At 35.5% G+C, this 20,668-nt stretch overlaps 3 protein-coding genes across 3 annotated transcripts; 1 reads left to right on the forward strand and 2 right to left on the reverse strand.

The window, feature by feature from the left end:
* The first annotated feature begins 1,975 nt into the window (after positions 1–1,975).
* LAC6 (laccase 6) lies at positions 1,976–5,115 on the forward strand. Its single transcript, XM_059600044.2, has 6 exons — positions 1,976–2,099; positions 2,226–2,377; positions 2,467–2,711; positions 3,228–3,356; positions 3,458–4,396; positions 4,471–5,115. The coding sequence occupies exons 1-6, from the start codon at positions 1,977–1,979 to the stop codon at positions 4,599–4,601; spliced, it is 1,719 nt and encodes a 572-aa protein (XP_059456027.2). The 5' UTR covers position 1,976; the 3' UTR covers positions 4,602–5,115.
* Positions 5,116–6,969: 1,854 nt separating this feature from the next.
* Positions 6,970–11,462, reverse strand: LOC132186199 (Pyridoxamine 5'-phosphate oxidase family protein). Its single transcript, XM_059600052.2, has 7 exons — positions 11,318–11,462; positions 11,176–11,225; positions 11,008–11,065; positions 10,565–10,597; positions 10,306–10,401; positions 7,399–7,563; positions 6,970–7,314 (listed from the first exon to the last, which is right to left on the reverse strand). Exons 1-7 carry the CDS (start codon positions 11,405–11,407, stop codon positions 7,213–7,215), a joined length of 594 nt encoding a protein of 197 aa, XP_059456035.2. The 5' UTR covers positions 11,408–11,462; the 3' UTR covers positions 6,970–7,212.
* Positions 11,463–18,217: 6,755 nt separating this feature from the next.
* LOC132186196 (uncharacterized) lies at positions 18,218–19,871 on the reverse strand. The gene is made up of 2 exons (XM_059600048.2): positions 19,628–19,871; positions 18,218–19,310 (listed from the first exon to the last, which is right to left on the reverse strand). The coding sequence occupies exons 1-2, from the start codon at positions 19,758–19,760 to the stop codon at positions 18,568–18,570; spliced, it is 876 nt and encodes a 291-aa protein (XP_059456031.2). The 5' UTR covers positions 19,761–19,871; the 3' UTR covers positions 18,218–18,567.
* Positions 19,872–20,668: the final 797 nt, after the last annotated feature.

A 20,668-nucleotide genomic window follows, 5' to 3' on the forward strand; every position in this document is an offset into this window, starting at 1 on the left:
TGTTCTTTAACGATATCCATCATCAAAATGTATGCCCTTGGATACTAATAAGAATGTAGTAAATGGTACATAAATGCATGTTGAAATGTTCGACACTTGATTTTCTTCAAGTGTCGAACATTTCTAGTGTTGGTCATGGTCATGCTGTAGTACTAGAACATATTTTTAAGAAATTATACAATGGTCTACACTTTTTGAGCCAAATTTTGGTCACAGCTTGTCTAGATCATATACTAAGTACAGTCAACCAGGATCCTAATTCATTAGATTATTAATTTATACAAAAAGATGATCATCTTGCATGCAAGCATACATTTATTATTGACATAATGAGAAATTAAATTAATGCATGGCATGCGATGTGAGATTCGGATAGAGTAAATTATGGTGCTGAGGTTGGTTTTGTGGTGGTGGTGATCATGATGGGGATTGGGAGGTATTAATAGTAGAACTAATTTAAATTAATGACTTTATGGATTAACAAGTTAATTTTACATGATGATTGGTCGGTTGAAGCAGTTTACTCTCAAGTAGTTGGAACTAATTTAAATTAACGACTTTATGCAAAAAGAAGGATATACTATTAGCAAATTAAGACAGTTGAACAAAACTTCATTAAGCTAATCATTTGCAATTACTCAGAAATTATTTTGGAGGCAGTGTCTGAACACCACATGCCAATTGCTAATAATCCCCCCATGATATGGTAATTAAACGATTGTACGTGAACATCGGGTGATAATTGAGTGAATTGGCAATCAAAATCTCAACTGAAATTTCCATGAAATCTCCCAGCATCCCAACCCAGAAGCAGAGAAGAAGAAGAAAACTAAAAATGGAGTAAAATAAGTAAATACATAAAAGAATGTAAAGGGAGTAATACTAATAGGGAAAGACATAATGAAGAAACAAAACGGCAAGGTTCGCAATCTAAAGGGAATTGCTTTAACTCTTTAAGCGAAGAGGGTATTCTAAAAAATAAAAAATAAAATCAGCTTTGGAAAATCGTGATGCTTCCAGCTCCCTCAACAAAGGTGGGGTTGGATTTCGAAGGCGTGCACCAACCTTGCTTATGATTGAGCAGAAGAGCATGTATTAAAAAAGCACAACAAACAGACCATCCTTCTTTCACCTTTTGCCCTATTAATGTACCAAGTATATGATTTAGTAAAGTAAAAAAAAATGTTTTGGGTTGTCTAATCTTTGGCTTTTCAATCCTTTCTTTTAAACCCTTCATCTCTCTCTCTCTCTCTAAGTATATAAAAGCAGAAACAAATTAAAGTGATGCTACTCCAGAGAAGAAATGTTAGCTAGGCACTTAATTAGAGCATGCCAGGACATGGAAATGGGAAACACTGTCACCCTTATGGTTGTCGCTTTGATTCAAGATATCAAGGTAGGCAAGAGCCAGAAACTGAACAAAATGATGGAGATGAGCCCTGTAGTCTGAAAGCCTTGTCAAGGACAGAGTTTCCATTCAAGAAAGTTAGAATATGATATATCATTCAAATAGGAGATAAAAGCAAAAAGATTTATGTGGTATAATGATTAAGGACATAAAAGAGAACAGGGCAGGGTAGCTAGCTGTCAATAAGTCATGGTGGGGTTTTTGCATAGTGTTAAGAAGCAGGTGTGCTGATGTTCTCAGTCAAATGACATAATTTCTTGGGCAAAATGTGACAGCAAAGGAAGAAAATAGTATTTGTGTGTGCGTGTGTGAGAGAGAGACACAGAGAGAGAAAGAGAAACCCTTCCCCACATTGGTCACATTGGATTATCACGCCCCAACACCTTATTATCACCAATCCATGTTAGAGGAATCATGAAAGCTGACAAAACATTATAGAACAACACAATTCCCTTTCCTTCTTCCCCTCTTAACAACATTTTCACTCTATTTATAAAACCCTCCCTTCACTGCCCATCTTGCTCTTCAATCCCCTCTCTCTCTCTCTCTCTCTCTCTCTCTGGAAAATATGTTTAACTTGGCCACCTCACTTATGCTATGGTCAAGCTTAATAATATCTTATGCTTATACTATGCATGCAATGGCACAATTGCCTAGAGGAAGCTCAACCAGCAGGTTCTATGATTTCAAGGTTACTTCTACTATATCTATATCCCTCCATATATATATATATATGCATGACAGCATCATTATCTTTTTTTGTTGTTGTGTTTTTCTCTATATGTTTGTTAATTATGAAGGTTTTAATCTTAAATAGGTGCAAACCACGACAATCACGAAACTTTGCAATACCAAGAACATGGTCACAATCAACGGAATATTCCCAGGACCTGTAATTTATGCCCAAGAAGATGACAGAATCGTTGTCAAAGTTACAAACAAGACACCATATAACACCACAATCCACTGGTAAATTAACCCCAATATATATGTATTTTATTTGATGGAACCACGTACTGATTTTAATTTATTATTGACCAATATATATATAATCCAAGGCATGGAGTGAGGCAAAGACGGTCGTGTTGGTTTGATGGACCTTCATACATTACACAATGCCCAATTCAGGCGGGCCAAACTTTTACGTATGACTTCACATTGGTGAACCAAAAGGGCACCTTTTTCTGGCATGCTCATGTTTCTTGGCTCCGGGCCACAGTTTATGGTGCCTTTGTAGTTTATCCAAAAACTGGGGTCCCTTACCCATTTAAGTACCCACAGGAAGAGCATATTATAATCCTAGGTAAATCTCTTCTCTTTTCTTTATATAATATTATTTATTTTTAGAAACTCTTTCCATACTTTTGCAATCATATCGTTAAAGTTTAAAAAGTTGCAATGTCACTTTTACTGTTAAGATTTATGATTAGATCGGTTGATAAGTGAAATATCTTTTATACCCATATAAAACTTATATATATGCAAAACTATCATAATTAAATAATACTAATTATTATTTTCTTAAAAGGAACAGCTTGACCCACAACCTAGCCGTGGAGCAATTTTTTTTTTTTTTTTTAAAGGGGTAATTTGGCTTCTTATGTTAGGGTTTAACAGAAAATTTTAACGGAAAAGTGACATTGCAACTTTTAAAACTTTAAAAATATGATTACAATAGTGCCGAAACATCATTAGGGTAAGTGACGTTTCTTTTTTTATTTTTTATTTTATATATATTTATTTATTGGGTGAGTATTGAATGAAATTAGCTTCTACTTCTTACTTAATTTGTATGTTGGATTACTTGGGAATATGTTAGGGGAGTATTGGAAGGAGGATGTGGTACAAATTGAGCGCACCACTGCAGCAAGTGGCGGAAGTCCTCCAGTGGCAGATGCTTATACAATTAATGGTCACCCGGGCCCTAACTACAATTGCTCCAACAATGGTAATTAAAAAATAATCATATAATTTGACTATATAATTGCTGCAATCTTCAATCATATTCTTCTTTTCTTATCTCATACAATATGTTGATTATTATTCCAGATGTGTACGAAATCGATGTGGTTCCTGGAAAGACATATTTGTTAAGGCTTATTAGCGCAGGCTTAAACTCGGAGAACTTTTTTGCAATCGCTAATCACAAATTAACCATCGTCGAAGCCGACGCCGAGTACACGAAGCCCTTCACCACAGACCGTGTGATGCTCGGACCAGGCCAGGCCATCAACGTCCTTGTCACCGCCGATCAGGCAATAGGAAAATACTCCATGGCCATGGGACCATACAGCTCGGCCAAGGGTGCTGCATTCCAAGATACATTAGCCATAGCCCACTTCAAATACTTAGGTGCAGTAACTAATAGCGTTTCATTACCTGCGCAATTACCAAGTGTTAATGATAATCTCGCCGTTAAGACGATCATGGATGGGCTACGGAGCCTAAATCCGGTTAATGTTCCGACGAAAATCGACACTAACTTCTTCATCACCATCGGACTAAATGTCCAAAAGTGTCACTCCAAGACACCCAATCAAAATTGCCAAGGCATTAATCATGGGGTTATGGCAGCATCCATGAACAATATAAGCTTCATAATGCCTAAGATTTCGCTTTTGGAAGCTTACTACAAAAAGATTAACGGTTCTTTCACTGAGGATTTTCCTGGGGTTCCCCTTAAATTCTATGATTTTGTCAATGGACCTAATAATATTCCTAATGACACACAGTCGTTGAATGGGACTAGGGTGAAGATCCTTGAATATGGGAGCAGGGTGCAACTCATCTTGCAGGACACGGGGACAGTCACCACTGAAAACCACCCAATTCATCTTCATGGCTTTAGCTTTTATGTTGTGGGATATGGAACAGGGAACTATAATCCACAAGCTGCAAAATTCAACTTGGTTGATCCACCTTACATGAACACAATTGGAGTTCCGGTGGGTGGATGGACAGCAATTCGATTTGTCGCTGACAATCCAGGTACAATTTGTTTTACAGCACTTAAGCTAAATCCATCCAATATAAGATATGGTGATTATTTGGATTTGTTGCAGGGGTTTGGTTTATGCACTGTCACTTAGACATACATCAATTATGGGGATTAGGAACGGCTTTCATAGTGAAGAATGGGAAAGGGGAGGTGGAGACACTTCCTCCCCCTCCGACAGACTTCCCACGGTGTTAGATTTTTGTTGGATAGTTCAGAACTGACACTAAAGAGCTGTTTGTACGTGATACTAGTTTTCAAGCAAAGATTCTTTGGCGTGGATAAAGATTCCAACAATTTAACCGTCCAAATTGCTAGCACTTCGGGCTAGAGAGCTCTTGGCGCAGGTGTGATATGTGTGGTTGGTCCATATCTTTTAGAAGACGTCATTGTGGTCTTAAAAATGCCAAACCCATTGGAGTTTCTTTTCCTTTATTTCTTTGGGCATTATCATTTTTTTTTATTTTTTTTGTATAGTGGGAACTAGGAAGGAAGTGGTTAGTAACTAGTAGTCCATCACATAATAGGCAGGGAAGCCAACGAATTCCTTGGTTCAGGATATTAGTCAACCAAAAGGTCACGATTTTTTTTTTCTTTTTTCATTTTCCCCCCTCATCTTTTTAAGGGAGATTTGGTGTGGATTATGATTTCATTACTAGAAGATGCATTCCAATCAACAAGATGGTAGAAAAAGACGCACTCTTGTTTTCCACTTTTCCTCCTTGCCCTGCTCCACCTATTGTTGTCTACTTGTCTTTTACTTATTCCCTCTCCAAGTATTATTTTCTTTTCTTTTCAACTGCCCATGGCTAAAATTAGAATCTTCCCTCTTGTGTTAAATTAGTTCCAGGTATCGTTTGATAAACGATTTTGCCTGTTTTTGGCTCTACACTATTCATCACTTTTTTATTTTTTTTAATAGTCTCTTACTTTTTACATCATATCAATCATTTTTTATCATTATTCAAATAAAAAAATCACTACAAAACAAAATTTTTTCATTTTTCCATACCAAACATTCTTACTTTTTCACTTTTAAAGAAAAAAACATTTTTACTTTTTTTCACATCAATCACTTCTTGCTACAGTATCGAACCAAAACCAAAACAAAATCGTTTATCAAACGAAGCCCCAATGTCTTGCATCCTCAAATTTATGATAGCCTTTTAAAGATTGATATAAGGTCATTTATTAGTATCATAAATCATATGCTTGAGGGACACATAACAAATTTATAAACTAAACTGAGTTGTAATAAGAAGTTCCTCTAACCTAGTTTGGACGAAAACTGTCTTATCCTTAAAGCATGTGATTTTCACATGCTCAATTAAAAATATATGTGAGAATTACATGCTATAAGGACAAATGTCAGTTTAATATATTGAGTTGAAGGAACTTCTGCCAATTCAGTTTAGATAAAAACTTTGCCCTCGTTGTATAAATCACCGAGGGTTTAGGTGCATTTTACTATTAATTATATAGAAAGATCATAAGATTGAGTAGAAATAAATCCAAGCATAGAATACCATTCATTGCAATTTGCAAAGCATATTTGAAGCACAATGTACCTATTCGATTACCATAAGGCATGACTTTAGCAATTGCTTTTAATTTGACCACTCATCTGTAGCATGCCAAAAAGTCAAGGAAAGAAGTAAGAAGCTGATTGTTTTTCTTCCTTGAAAGAAGAAGAAAGGTGGGTGGCACCCACTTGTGGTTGGGGTCACATGGTTTAACCCCTTCCATTTGATAAGAGGGAAGATTAAGGGGCGGTAATCGACAAGAGAAGTACAAGTGTTGGGATTGATGCATACCTTAAAAAACTGAAGATGATGTTCTCGATGAAGCACTTATGTGGGGATTCCTGTCAGATCATCCGCAGCACAGCCTCATTCATGCCATGGGACCACACTTATCTAAATCTCCCCAAGAATAATCGAGAACTGAAAGAATATATTATGTAGTGCAACAGAGAAACCCAAATTAAGAAATATTGAATTTACTACAATAATAAAATGGGAAGTACAATAGTTGTCTGTAGACTTGGAGCAAGGAACAAATAGTTTACCAGGATTCTTCCAGCATTAGCAGAAACACAGTTTTCAATGAAGAATCATCCCTCTGATTATATAGCATTGTGATTGGTGGGGGAGCCCTCGAAATATTGTTAGGAGGATACAAGTTCAGCTAACAGCCCAACATATCTGATATCCCTGTTCAAAACATAGAAAGAAAATACAACAACCCAGCTATCCTTGTATGGCAAGTCAGGTACAACTACCTCTCAGAAAAACACAGTTTGGTAGATAAGTAACATACAGAAATCATTGATATATAGGATCAGTCGCTTTCTGCCTTGAGAAGCAGGGGAAATTCATTTTATCCCTTCCATGGAAAAGCCTCTTGCTCAAATGAGTATTCCGTAAACTTAGTTAGGAAAGTATGACTTTAATTTCCAAGAGGTCTCTTCCAATCAGTTCCTTTCAAATGTTGGAATGGGATGCTCATTTAGGCAAGATGCTTTGCATGGGAGGCTAGTAGACATCCACAACATTGAATCAAAGGCTTGACATCAAGGAGGTAAGTAAAAATTGTTTCAGTACTTGTCATGATTTGCACTGCCTGATTAGAATTACAAGGAAAGTTATACGTATGCAAATCTGTCTTTTATTCATTGAAGATGAAGAAAACAAACTTATACAATCACTAGGCACGGTACATGAAAGGGATCTCTTTATAATCAATTTGATAAATGTTTCTAAACTGGCAACTTGTTTCACATTGGAATCCAAAAATCACAAAGCAGAGATTATGGATTGACCCCCTCTGAAGTCCAGCACTTCTCTCCATTAACACTCAGTCCAGATGTAAATTTTACCCTCTGGTTGCTCTTCAAATTCAAGTAATCAACCTGTAGACAAGTTGAATTCCAGCAAATTAAGAAACGGAAACAAAAACATCATGAAATGAATACGAGACTAAAGAAGATAGAAACCTGATCTGGATCTAAAATCAGCACACAAAATGCACCAACTGGACCCTTAGAAGGATCTAAGAATTCCGGGTCTGGCTGTTCGCTTAGACAGGGAAGACCTGGACTAGGCCCTAAATACTGCAGTCTTGATTTCAGGGAACTAGCAAACCAAGATTTCTCTCTTTGCTGCATAAGGAATTGAAGCATCCAAGGAAAAGATAAAGCTTTTGAAGGTGAGTGAAAATTTGAATTACTATAGCATGTTAAAAGGCATTGTTTATCATTAAAATAAGTCCAAAGCTTCTAACATGCACTCAGGTCTTGGTTAAAGAAAAACAAAATGCTTATGATTGAATTTCATGTTTTAAGAGTACATAGGGGCAAACTATTTGAGCCAGAATTTGTGGTTACTGGTTAAGGTGGCATTTTAAACTCTACACTCATAATTTCCACATTTTCTACCTACATTGACTCCCCCAACTCACCAAGCATTCCTCCCTCTACCTGTCATAGATCCAGCCGCCTTTGACGCATATGCAATCCTGGTGAGCCTCTGTCACTAGCACCAACATCCTTTTTCAATGTCAAAAAACTTGAATCCTTGCAAGATGACCTTCAGATGGCTTATAATAAGTTGTTTAAGGAATATACTAAATTGAAAAAAAATCAATAAAATTTTCCTTAAAAAGCTTAATGATGTTGAGCATGAAAAATAATCTTTACTTGCTAAATTATCTGATTCACATGTTTTGGTTGATTCTTTGAAATCTGAGAATTGTATGCTGAATGAGAAAGTCAAATCAATTGAAAATGATCTTGAGTTGACTAAAATTCAATTGAAAATAATTTCTAGTGATAAACTTGATTGCCTGTTAAATTCTCAGAAACCTTGTAGTGACATGAGAGGATTGGGTTATAAATATGTGGTATCTAATGCCCCTTCTACGTCAGATACCCCTCCTATCACTAAAGGTAAGATTGCTTTTGTGCCAGCTTCTTCTAATAAGGTAAGAAGATTGCTTGTAATGGTGAGCCTAAGCCTAAGGTTCTTCCCCCTCAGAAGAGATAGCCTACTTCTAGGTTTGTCCCTACATGCAACCATTGTAGTAAGTTCGGTCACATCCAACCAAACTGTCTCATTTTTCATACGTTTGATGTGTTTGTGAGTGTTTTAGGAAACATGATTTTCATCAATCAGTTCAAAGGAATCCTAGTTTAGTGGTTTGATAGGATTTTCTTGTAAGTCATTGTAATTTTTCATTAAGTTGTAATATTATTGAGTTTTGTCACAAAATTGCCAAAAGGAGAGTTTGTTAGGTTTTAGTGTTGGCAAATTTAGTGTCAAAAACATGGTTTGGGTTGTAATACTTTTGATTTGGTTTAGGGTTGAGTTGGTACAAAATAGGGTTCAAGAATAGCTGAAAACTAAAGTTGGATCAATCAAACTTAAGTTTGGTTGCATCAGGTTGAATGGAAGTCATGCAGCAATCTAATTCAACTTGCAGAGAGCCCAGTTCGCAAGCCGTTCAAACAAGAGAGTCACAAAATGCTCCGATCATAGTGTCGTTCTCAAGTCGTTCGATTGCCACATGATAAATATGTGAAACCCTAAAGTTTGATAAAATCCAACTTAAATTTGGATAGATCCAACCGGCCTTGATAGAATTAATTGTTACTTGACTTAGCTTTAAAATCTTTGTTTTCTCCCTACCTGTAATAAACCTAATGACCCAAGATTTTCAAAGGGACCGAGAGGAATCCTGTCATGGTTCTAGAAAAAGTTTATTCTTGTTCTTGAGCCAAAACAATTTCTATCATTCTCCTTGTTTTTCATCGATCATGAAAGTGATTCGTGTAGAAGAAGGAAGAAGGCAAATGTTATGGAGCCACTGCAGTGGGAGGTGAACGTGTCGTTTGTGGGGTTGCAAGATTGGGTCTTCGAAGTTACAAAGGTTTTGTAAGTAAAAACAATCTGTAATACAAGTTTTCTATAGTGAATGCCTTTGGAGTTGGTTGGCCCCTGAAGTACAAGTAGAAATTTCCTTGATTACCTATTCATTCTGTATAAGGCACTGCCTGTATGAACTAAAGTAGCCACTTTCTTGACAACCTATCATTCCTTATTTGAGAAATAGCCTTTCTTTCTGGTCTCAAGTGCTTCTCAGTCAAGTGGGCCATGAGACACATTGATGTACCACTTTTCCTAAGCTACGTGATGTCAATCCACTTGTGATACCTGATTTTATTAAATTTACGCTTCAAACTAAGACTTTAAAGTAGTGATCTATAACCTCTATTAAAAAGATGATATTTGATGGGATCTTTTATTCATTCTACTTCAACTCACCTCACTATTTTTCACCTATCCTTTAAAGAGTTAACAATATAAGAAAATATACGGAAAGCACATAGTTTCAAGGTCTTCAAAGGATCATATAATTATAATGTTGTGCATACTTGAGTTCATCATAGTGCAAATCGACTATTAGTTTAGTAGCCTTTCTGTACTACTGGTTATCCATCTGTCTTACATCAACAGTCTGCATAAAATGCAATGTAAATTGCAAACCATAATACCTACTGCAAAACCAAGCTTTACACAACAAAGTCAGACTTTAACAAGACATTAATGTGCCAATTAACAGGTCAGTGGACCATGTCATCATGAAATCCGTCAGTGACAAAATGTGGCCTTTCTTACTATCAACCAATGAACAAATGGATTTGCCTTTTAATAGTTAGTAAGCCATTATTATCAGCATGTACCATTAAATGTATACACTCAATGAGCATATTATTAAACATAAAGGATCAATCACATAGATTTTGTTGTCGGCAGAACGAATTTCAGCATCTCCATAATATCAAGGAAATTTTGAACGTGGAATTTACGATTACCTTGAAATCAGAATAAGATCCAAGTCTTACCTGAAGTTTATTGGGATCAGGATCTGATGAGTCAATTATATCAATTTTGCCATTGATCCGGAATTGCTCCCAAGAGTCGGTGAAATACCAACATATCTAAAAATCAAATATTAAGTTTAGGATAAACCTAAGAATACAAAATAAACCAGACTAGGAGAGAAGCTTCAGCGTTCAATGTGAATGCAATATAGTAGTGCAAATTTAGAGGCAAAATAATTTTCAACATAAATTTGGGAGTATACCTTAAGAGAATAATTACCTCAGCAAATGGGCAATGCTTAAGCTCTTCAATCTGCATAGTAAACCAAAAAATTAAAGTCTAGCAAGCAATATCCCAATTAACAAAGAACCAAAATACTGAATAAAAGCATGCCAGCACGTGCAGCGAAACACAGATATCAACAAAACCACTAAAAATGCCATGGAAATGCAAATGAGAAACAATAATTTCAATTAGCAGAGTTCAAGACAAAATTCAAGCCCAGCAGCTAAATTTTCAGTCATATAAAAAACCCATACCGTAATTTTATGTCAAAACAAGGAAAACAAAATTCCTACGTAAAAAATTAAGAAACTAAGCACTTTAAAATTCTCAACCAAAAAAAAAAAAAAAAAATGAAGTCTTTGATAAGAACAAGAGTAAGTAATATAAATAAGTGCCAAAGAGAGAGAGAGAGAGAGAGAGATTGTAAGATCAAGAACCTTGTGAGTTCGGCAATCAGTGTTGATTTGGATCCTATCGCTGTTTCCTTGAAATCCTCTGAAAACCAACAACCAAAAAAGAAATCATAATTCCAACATATATATATATATATATATATATATATATATATATATATATATAGAGAGAGAGAGAGAGAGAGAGATTACCTGAAAACCACAGTGCGATTCGAAGGTCTCCCATTTGATCCAATCGTTGCCTAAAACCAAACCAAAAACAAAATCCACAAAGTTGATGATTTTAGAAAATATGGCTTCCAAAAAGAAAAAGAATGAAAATCAACGTACGCACAAGTTGAAAGAATGAAGAGTCCTTCAGGTGGGCGTTGGACTCCAGAGCGTTGAGAAGAAACTGCTTCCATGGCCCTGTTACTGTTCCCATCGCGTCTACTCCTGTTCGCACTCTCGATTCCTAGTTTTTTCCGTCTGTTTTTACGTTACCGTAGTTACGGAAAGGAAAATGATAAAAGAAACGATTTAAATTTAACTTTTGTCCAATTTTCCTCTTAAATGAAAGGTTAAAAAAAAAAAAAAAAAAAAAAAAACTGTAGAGAAGAGAGAGCCTTAAACTAGAGGGAGAAAAAAGTTAGGTCTAAAAGTTGAATCAAAGTTGGATTTAAAGTATGTTTTGTCGTATGCTTAAACGCGCCCTTCTAAATTGCGGTTTATTTTATTTTTTGAAAGAAAGACTTAGATAATTCTCATTCCAGAAAATCAAAGTAAAGGGGTTTATAGTTCACTCTTAATAATATCACAGATACAACTGAAGAATCCTCCCACCAAAATCTTATATATGAAAGCGTTGACAGCCAATTTAGTCGGTGTATGAGTTGCGGTATAATATGCCCAAATTTGGTTGCGAGTAAAAAGAAATTTTTCTTAAGAAAAAAATTAGACAAACGAAAGAAGGATGGATTCCCTTGGCCTTGGTATTTTTAGTTCCAACCCAAATATGAGACGTTGCCAGGATGTTAAGAAATTGATATTAACTTGAAGAAATTACTATAGATTATATGCTTACTTTTAACCTTTTTATTTATTTATTTATTTTTACCATCTTTAAGTTATAAGTTGTTCAAGAGGTTGTTCAAGAGGAGGGAAGATCATGTTTCAAAAAAATAAAATAAAAAGGAAGATCTAAATCTAGATCTAGATCTTCCCTCCTCCCCTTTTACGGTAGCAGTGCTCGGGTTCTTCTCTTAAGCTCTTCCGGTCTCCATTTTTTGCGGATTGCTTTAGATTTAATTTATAGATCTAGATATAGATTTAGATCCAGATTTAGTCTCTTTAATCTTAGATCTGATCGTCTTCTTTGGCCAATGCATGTCTTTCGAAGGGATGTCTACAATGCCGTGCTCCTCCGCTGCTACTTGTGATTTTTTTGCTTTTGTTTTTTTTTATTATTTGTCCTGGCATTTGGGTTGAGGATGTATTTGTTGTCTTGACTTTCGGGTTGATGATGTAGTAGATCGGTATGGAGGCTTAACTCTTATGGCTAGATTTTTAGTTTGTTTCTAGTTGTTTTTTATTTTTGTTTTGTATTTGGACTACCCATGTCCTAAATATATTCTGCATGAAGCAGATATGTTCCTTAAATATAACTGTACATGGATTAGCGGAAGCTTTAAGTTATTTTTATGACTTTATAACCTTCACAATTTTTGGCTATAAGTTTTTAGAGTTGTGTGCTCTGTAATATAAGAGCTTTATACTCATGAAATTTCATCAATGAAAGTTTATATATATATATATATATATAGGCCCAAATAGATTGGCATGTACTTTCCAGCCCAAGACATTAACCTAATTGTTGAATGCTATTTGCTCAGGGAAAAAAAAATTCCATCCTTTAAGGGCTTAAAAAAAAAAGCTCATACATGACAAAACTACCGCATAATGATATTGCCAAAGACTCTTTTATTCTTTTCTTTTCTTTTTCCCTCTTTTTGGTTAAGCAATTTTACCAACAAAAAAAAAAAACCCTTATAAGACGATTGGATGTAGACAGTAGACCTATTACTACTAATTGGTTGCACTTAAGTAGAAAGAATTCAAATATCCAAAGGAATGTGGATTTCCTCCCAACCCCCCTTTGTTAGAAATATAAATTCGCTTGTAGAGGTGGGAACCCATATTCTCTTGGACAATGGATGTTTTAAATGATATGAATGCTCACACTATAGATTTATTAATTTTAAGGGTATTTTTGTCCTATTGAAAATTCTATAGGGTAATTTCGTCATTTTGCTAGCATTGGGGGGTACATTGTCATTGTTTTAGTAGTTTGTGAGATAAATTGTCGTAATTGATAGTTTGGAGGGTAGATTGTCATTGAGATAGTAGTTTAAGGAGGTTAAGTGGACTTTACCCTATTAATTACTAGCTCATAACTTATGTACAAGATTCTCCATTATAATTTGATTTAAAAATTTAAATGCATTTAAATTTCTATAAAGGATATAAAACCAAGGATTTTTTTTTTTGTTTGAAAGGAATCAATTTAGTCTCATTCATTGATAAACGGGCTTAGAGCTCAAATAACACAGAACAAAAGCTCTGAAGCAACCATAGCCGAAGCTACGAGGTTACAACATAGCCGAAGCTACGAGATTGCAAGCGTAAAAAATGACGTATTACATTCCAGATTCAAACAAAATCCACTAACCTATGACTAATTTTCAAATTAAATAGCAAATTTGCGCCAAACAGACTCAAACTAATGCATAGGTAGCTCTTATTCCTCGGCACTGAGGGTAGAGAACCCCAAGCCAAAGCTCATCCTCCTCAACCTGAAAGCCAGGATAACGTTCACATCCACAACCCAAAGGTTTGGACCAAAGCAACAAACCCGAAGGGCATCAGACGGGCAAATTGAGAGAGAGGATAGAGTATTATTACAAGTAAAAACAAAAACGATTACAGGGAAACAAAACAAGACAGAAAGAACAAAAAAAAAAGAAAAGAAGGAAAGCCAGACAAAATTACAGGGAAATAAACAACATAAAAAGCATACCAAGAGGATGACAGCAGCCGAAAAGAAGAGCCGATCGCGCACTCGCCGGAAACCGAAAACGGAAGGAGCGTTGGAAGCTCATTGCGGTGGGGGCGCAAGAAAAGGCCCAGCAGAGGACGGTGGGTGGCGGAGCACGCGGAGGAGATCGGTGGCACACTCAAATGGAAGGGAAAGTTTGAGTGTACCCCAAGAGCATCACCCATAAAGTGTACCTAAACAAGCAGAAAAAACAACAAAAGTAAATACAGAAAGAAACAAAAACAACTAAGGACCAAAGGAGGGGGAAGAGGCGGAGAGAAAATGAAAGGAAAAAAATCGCCCAAAGAGCTAAGGGCATTAGGTAAATAGGCTAACTCGCTAAACAAAAAAAGGTGATGGGAGGGGAGGGGGGAGGTAGAAGAGGGAAAGGGGAGGAGGGCTAGAGGGGGAGAACAAAGGTTCTCCCCCTCTGACGACTGCTAGAGATGAAACCCTAGCAGAGAGGGGAGGGGGCTAGAGAGAGAGAGAACTCGTGGGTTTTTTTTTCTACCGTTTGTTAAAACCAAGGAATTATGATCCTCTCTAGTTCAAAAGAACGAGAGAATATTCAGTTAGTTATAATGAATGGGTATTTTTATCATCTCAAAAAGTGAAAAGACAAAAATACTCATAAAGTATAACTAGTTCATTTGAACTTGGAGCATCCTGTTCCAAAACGAAGAGGCTAAGCCCTTATTTTGCCTTTCTTTAAAGAGATGTCTACCCTGCCTATTGTTGGACCATGTATAAGAATTACTAGAAAATACCAGATCAACTATTCCAAGCATATCTATAAAATGATCAAAAACCATCGTTAGAGGAGCTAGCAAAAGTCCGACCTCCCAATTTTTCATATTGATCAATTGATCAAGAATCACATTGAAGTCACCTTAACAATAGGCACATTATATAGTATAATTTGATTGGAGATTGGAGGAGTCGACACAACGAGGCAATGGAGGAGGGATTGAGGGTGCGATTTAGGGAGGAATTAAGATGGGCAAAAAAAAAAAACAGTAAAAAACAAGGAGAGAAGGCTGATGGGGGAAGGGAGGAGAGAGGAAAAATGATCCATCAACATCTCATAGGACACTTTTTTTTTTTTTTTTTTTGACATGTTCACACAAGGAAAGCGGGAGGGAGATTCGAACTAGTGACTTTCGCTTCATTAAGCATGGTTCACAGCCGATTGAGCTATCCCTTGGAGACGTCTCCTAGGACACTTACAATAGGTGATGGGGAGCCTCACATGGAGGAAAAGCTTCTAGTACTTTCTAGAGAGAAGTGGAATCCTCTCCCATTTGGGGGAAAACTTTTACTTTCCAATAATTTTAATTTTTTAAAATTTTTTTTAACTTAATCCTATTAAATTGTCGTCACTTTTGCAATATCCTCCTATAGTTCAATTTCCCTCAATTAATATATCTATCTTTCAATTGTTTGCAATCTCACATCTCCGTTCTTAAATACTCTTATTTGTTTTAGGAAAAAAAAAATTGCAAATACTAAGGCGTTGGTTCGAATTTAAAAGTATTTGCAAAAATACTCATGCATCAATCTTTACAAAAAAATTTAAATACTTGTTCTTAAAAAAAAAAAAAAAAAAAAGAAAAAAAAAAGAGTATTTTGTGAATTTTTTTGAGATTTAACGAAAAATTCTAACGAAGAGAAAACATTGAAAAAAACTAAAAATTTGATATACTAAATTGAGTGGTTTCTAAACTTTATGAGGAATATTGTAAAAATGATGACAATTCAAGGAGGTAAGTCAAGTTTCTCTTCTCTTTTTTTTTTTTTTTTTTTTTTTTTTTTTTATTATTATTATTTTTTATTTATTCTCACTTTATGAACTCTTTATTTGTTTTTTTTTTTTATTATTATTATTATTATTATTATTATTATTTTTTTAAAAAAAAACCCAGGATATTTGTCATTTTTTGGATCGAAGATTTCTCTGAATTTGACAGTTGTCGTTTGGTAGGTGCATGGTATCCATATCAAAGCCAAATTAGGACCACAAGGCCTACCAATTTTTGTTCTATTTTTTCAAAATTACCAACTTGGGATCTTACTTACGATGTCCTTTCTTTCCCTTTTATTTACATCATCAAATGGAAGTGGACCCATAGACTTTGGTACACAATTTTATTGCTACGTGGAGTCCCAATTAATCACAATTTTATTCCTGCAACCAAAACAGAAAGAAAGAAATATTAAATAAATACAAGTTGCACTACTGGAGTCAAAGATTCAATTATTGGGGTTGCTTTCACACAAATCCAGCAGATGGTTAGATGAGCTCGTGGCCAACTTCTGTTCCAAAATTGGTAGATATATATACATATATATTTGTTTTTTCCTCAACTCAACTCAACTCAACTCAACTCACTTTAACTGAATTTGGTGTCAATAATGAATTCACACACGGAAACCGAGGAGAGAATATATGTTTAATTAATATTTCCTTTCTTTCCAAAACAAGGTCTCATGTATGCAACAATTTGGCATATACAGTCGCCCTCCCATCTCACCTAAACAATAGGAAAATTATATAGTCAATTATATATGCAAATCATCACTTAACATCAATAGTTTTTAAATCTAAAATATTTCTATTAAGGCCATCAAGATGATCACAAAGAGGCAAACTTTCCTTCATTTTGAGAGTATATAACCGTTACTTTAGATATTAATGATTTGTGACAGACTTCTTCATGTACAAGCTCTTCAGGTCCTTTCAAAATTCAAATGCAGTTTCTTTACCTATAACTTTCCTCAAAACTTTATCTGAAAGAGATAACAAAATTGTACGTGGGTTTTTTCTTGATCAAGTTCCGCATATTTCTTCTTTTGATGATATTGATGGTGTCTCAGACTCTCACCATCCCAAAATTTTCACCAAGCTTTCTTGTTGCAACAAAAGCTGCATATTGATACGTCAAAGGCTAAAACTATTATGATCATCAAAATTTTTTACTTTAAATTTTGTAGCAACCATCTAACAAAATAAAGACTCGATACCAATTTGTTATGATCAACCAATTGTAGGATCCCAAGAAAGTAGACTAAGACAAAATAAAAATAATCACACCAAATATCAAGATTTAACACGATTCGGCTACATACACCGGCGGAGACAACTATGAGGCAATTCACTATGTATCAAAATATAGAGTTCAAAGAATAATAAGAAAAAAGTCCAAGACATCGGATAAACCTTCTGCTAAACAGATTGGAAGTTGGCTAATTAAATAGTCCCATCGATGGGAGTAAAAGCAGCACGTCAGCAGCTAGTCACTTCCAAAACAGAAAGGAAGAAAGATAAGTTTTTCTACGAGCTAGCTAGCCCTACCGACTTGATTATTTAAGTCACGCCGTTGATAATGGAGGAGACTTTAGTCATCCTAACCAATTGGTAAGAAAAGCTTCGGAGTTGCTTAATGATTTTAAAAAGGGTTTTGTAAGGATGAAAGAAAGGAGAGAAGAAAGGATAAACTACCATGTGGGTTGACCGAAGATCAATTGGGATGTTACTGTGGATAAGCAGAATAACAAAACGACATATGCATAATTGTTAGAGACCATGAGAGAGGTCTTAGAGCATACTTTGGATTGTGTTTGAGAAATAAAATTATTTTAACCAAAAACTCTATTTTTAAACTTTTTTCAAAAATGCGTTTTGATGATTTTTGAGCTTTTTGGACCTTTAAAAGCGCTTTCAATTTTTTCAATCAAATGAATATTTTTTTTTTCCAAATATACTTTTTTCAGTGTTAAATGTACTTTTAGGCTCTTCAAACGCACATCCAAACAGATTCTTAGGGGTCTATGATGACTTTAAAACCTTATTTCACTGATCTGGTATAATTGATGAGGTGGTGACAACATTGGCAGCTGCGACTTTTAGCAGAGAGATGAAACTTTAGAAAGTTGTTTTGTAAAGTATTAATGCTCTCGGAATTGTAGATCGAGTTGATGAGAATAGATAGCATGAATTGAAGTAGATATGGTCCACCGGTCACAGACATGCTAGAGTTATTCTGGATACTTTGCGAGCATCTCAACTAAATCAAGCAAAATAACAAGTTTTAATGGAAAAAGTTTCCATTCGTATTTGTTGATCAATTACCCCTTGATGGTCCTCATTAATGAAAGTAGATATATAGATTAAATCATTTTGGCTTTAGGGACCACCCTAATTACATACTCACACTTGGCCTATACGTACATGTGACATATAATAAGTACCCTACATACCTAGCAGAAAACAGAAGGGGAAAAAAACAGAACAAAATGTGACAATTAAGCAGCAGGACCTACACGTCATTATCACGATTGTATTATTATGATGCATTATAGCTAGACGTGAAAGCACTGTTTCTAACCTAATTAAGTTGGCCAGAACTCAGAAGGTAAGCACGTGAAACTAAGATTCAAACTTTCTTTTTCAATTCAATATCATTCTAAAACCCCCTTTCACATGTGCGTACGTTTCTTTCACTCCATCCCTTTCAGATCAATAACGATTCAGCAAAGGCGTCGAGTTCAACTTGGCTTTCTTCTGTCTTGAGTAGTTCTAGATATTCCTCATACAGCTTCTCCAGCGTGTTTTCCCCTGTCGGTATAATATGATCAGACTGGCAATCGAAATCTGAGCCGTTGACAATACCATGATCATGATCTTGATGATCATCACCACCACCGCCACCAACGAGAAACCCAGCTGCCCCATTTTCACCATCTTTGAACTCGCACCAAGGATTAATAATATTATTTTCCACATTTGACGTGTTGCAATGTTCAAAACTTTCGTTTCTTCGCATCGAAAAAGAAGTAACCCTTGTGGGCTTGGGGAGATGAACCTTTGGCTTCTCTGGCTGATGATGACGACGATGATGATGATCTGGATTTGCTGTAGTAGTACTACTCTTGCTCTTCTGCTTCCTGCCGTTGCTTTTGTTGTTGTTTTTTCTCTTTAATCCTTGTGCCGGGTCCTCCGACAACTTTTTGTGGGTATTCGGGTTGGTTCCTTGGCTTCTGAGTTTTTTGCTGAGATGGGTGTTCCAATAATTCTTTATCTCGTTATCAGTTCGACCAGGAAGCCTGCCGGCAATGAGAGACCATCGGTTTCCCAGAAGCGAATGTAGTCGGATAATAAGGTCGTCCTCATCAGGGCTTATGTTCCCTCTCTTTATGTTTGGTCTTAGGTAGTTCATCCATCTTAGTCTGCAGCTCTTTCCACACCTAAGCAGGCCTTCATGCACAACAACACCAACAACACATTCATGATCATGAGCGGAACTAGGATTTGAGACGAGGGGGACGGAGCTTAAAAAAAATAAAATCTTTAAAGATAAAAAATTAATTTTGGGATTCGAACTCATAAAAAGAAATATATAATTTAAGATAATTTTTAAATTTTTTTTAGAATTTTTACAGATTTTGAGGGGACAAATGGAGTAGTTCCGACCCTGTACATGATATATGTCACCGACATCATGATATATAGTATTATTAAACAATCAGAAAAAAAAATTTAAAAAAAGAAAAAGAAAAAGAAAAAGAATTTACCAGCTTTTTTAGGCATAGATCTCCAGTGACCTTCGCCATGAGATTGGATATATTTGGTAAGTAATGTGTCTTCTCTAGGGGTCCATGGACCTCTATGGAGTCCAACCTTAGAACAACAAGGAGCTCTTCCCATTTCTCTGTTTTTCTTCTATCCCTGTCACTCTTTTTCTTTTTTCTTTTTTTTCTCTCTAGAGAAAATTAGGACGACAGGGCATCGAGCCAATGGAGACGAATGCTCTTGTTCCCCCTTTTAAGCTGTCGATCGAAGTGATTGAGAGTATGTGGCCATGCATGGTAAAATCGTAATTAAGTTATATGAATGTGCACAAATTGCGTTCTAGGCATGCAGCACGTAACCCAACAACCCTTCTTGCTATCTGCCCTTCTCCTGCATGCTTACGTTTACATATACCTGGACGTGATTAACATTAATATTAGAATATGCCTCCCGTGGCATCATTTGATTGCATAAAAATGGTCACCACTTAGATGGTCTCATTGTGCATAAAAATCAAAGGATCAAGAGACCACGTTTGTGCATAGCATATTTCGAGGAATTGTCTAATCAAGGAAGAAAAAAAAAAAACAGGAGAGAATTTTCTGCTTAATTATGTGGTCGGTGTTTAGCATTTCTCCTCATAATTAGGGCCGATGTGCATAGAGATATCATGCATTTTAAAAATATACGAAAATTTCACTTACTACTCATAATCTTTCATCACTTGTGCACTCATATATTTCATATTTAAAATGTTTCAATTTAGTGTATTTATCTTTTAATTTTATTTAATTTCAATCATCCATTATGATTTTTTGTAAAATCCTAACGGAGGGATGTCAATATTCCCAATACCCTCACCTTTTTGTATGGAGAAAAAAAAAAAAAATTGCAAGGATTTAGGTGCTAGTTTAATGGAATTTGCAAAAATACCAACACTTGAATTTTTTTTATTTAAAAATTAGTATTTTAAAATTTTTGACAGGATTTAACGGAAAATCCTAACGGAGCTATGAAATTGAAAAATATTGAAAGATGAATAC

This window comes from Corylus avellana, chromosome 6, assembly GCF_965113065.1.
Source record: "Corylus avellana chromosome 6, dhCorAvel1.hap1.2, whole genome shotgun sequence".
NCBI classification, from domain to species: domain Eukaryota; kingdom Viridiplantae; phylum Streptophyta; class Magnoliopsida; order Fagales; family Betulaceae; genus Corylus; species Corylus avellana.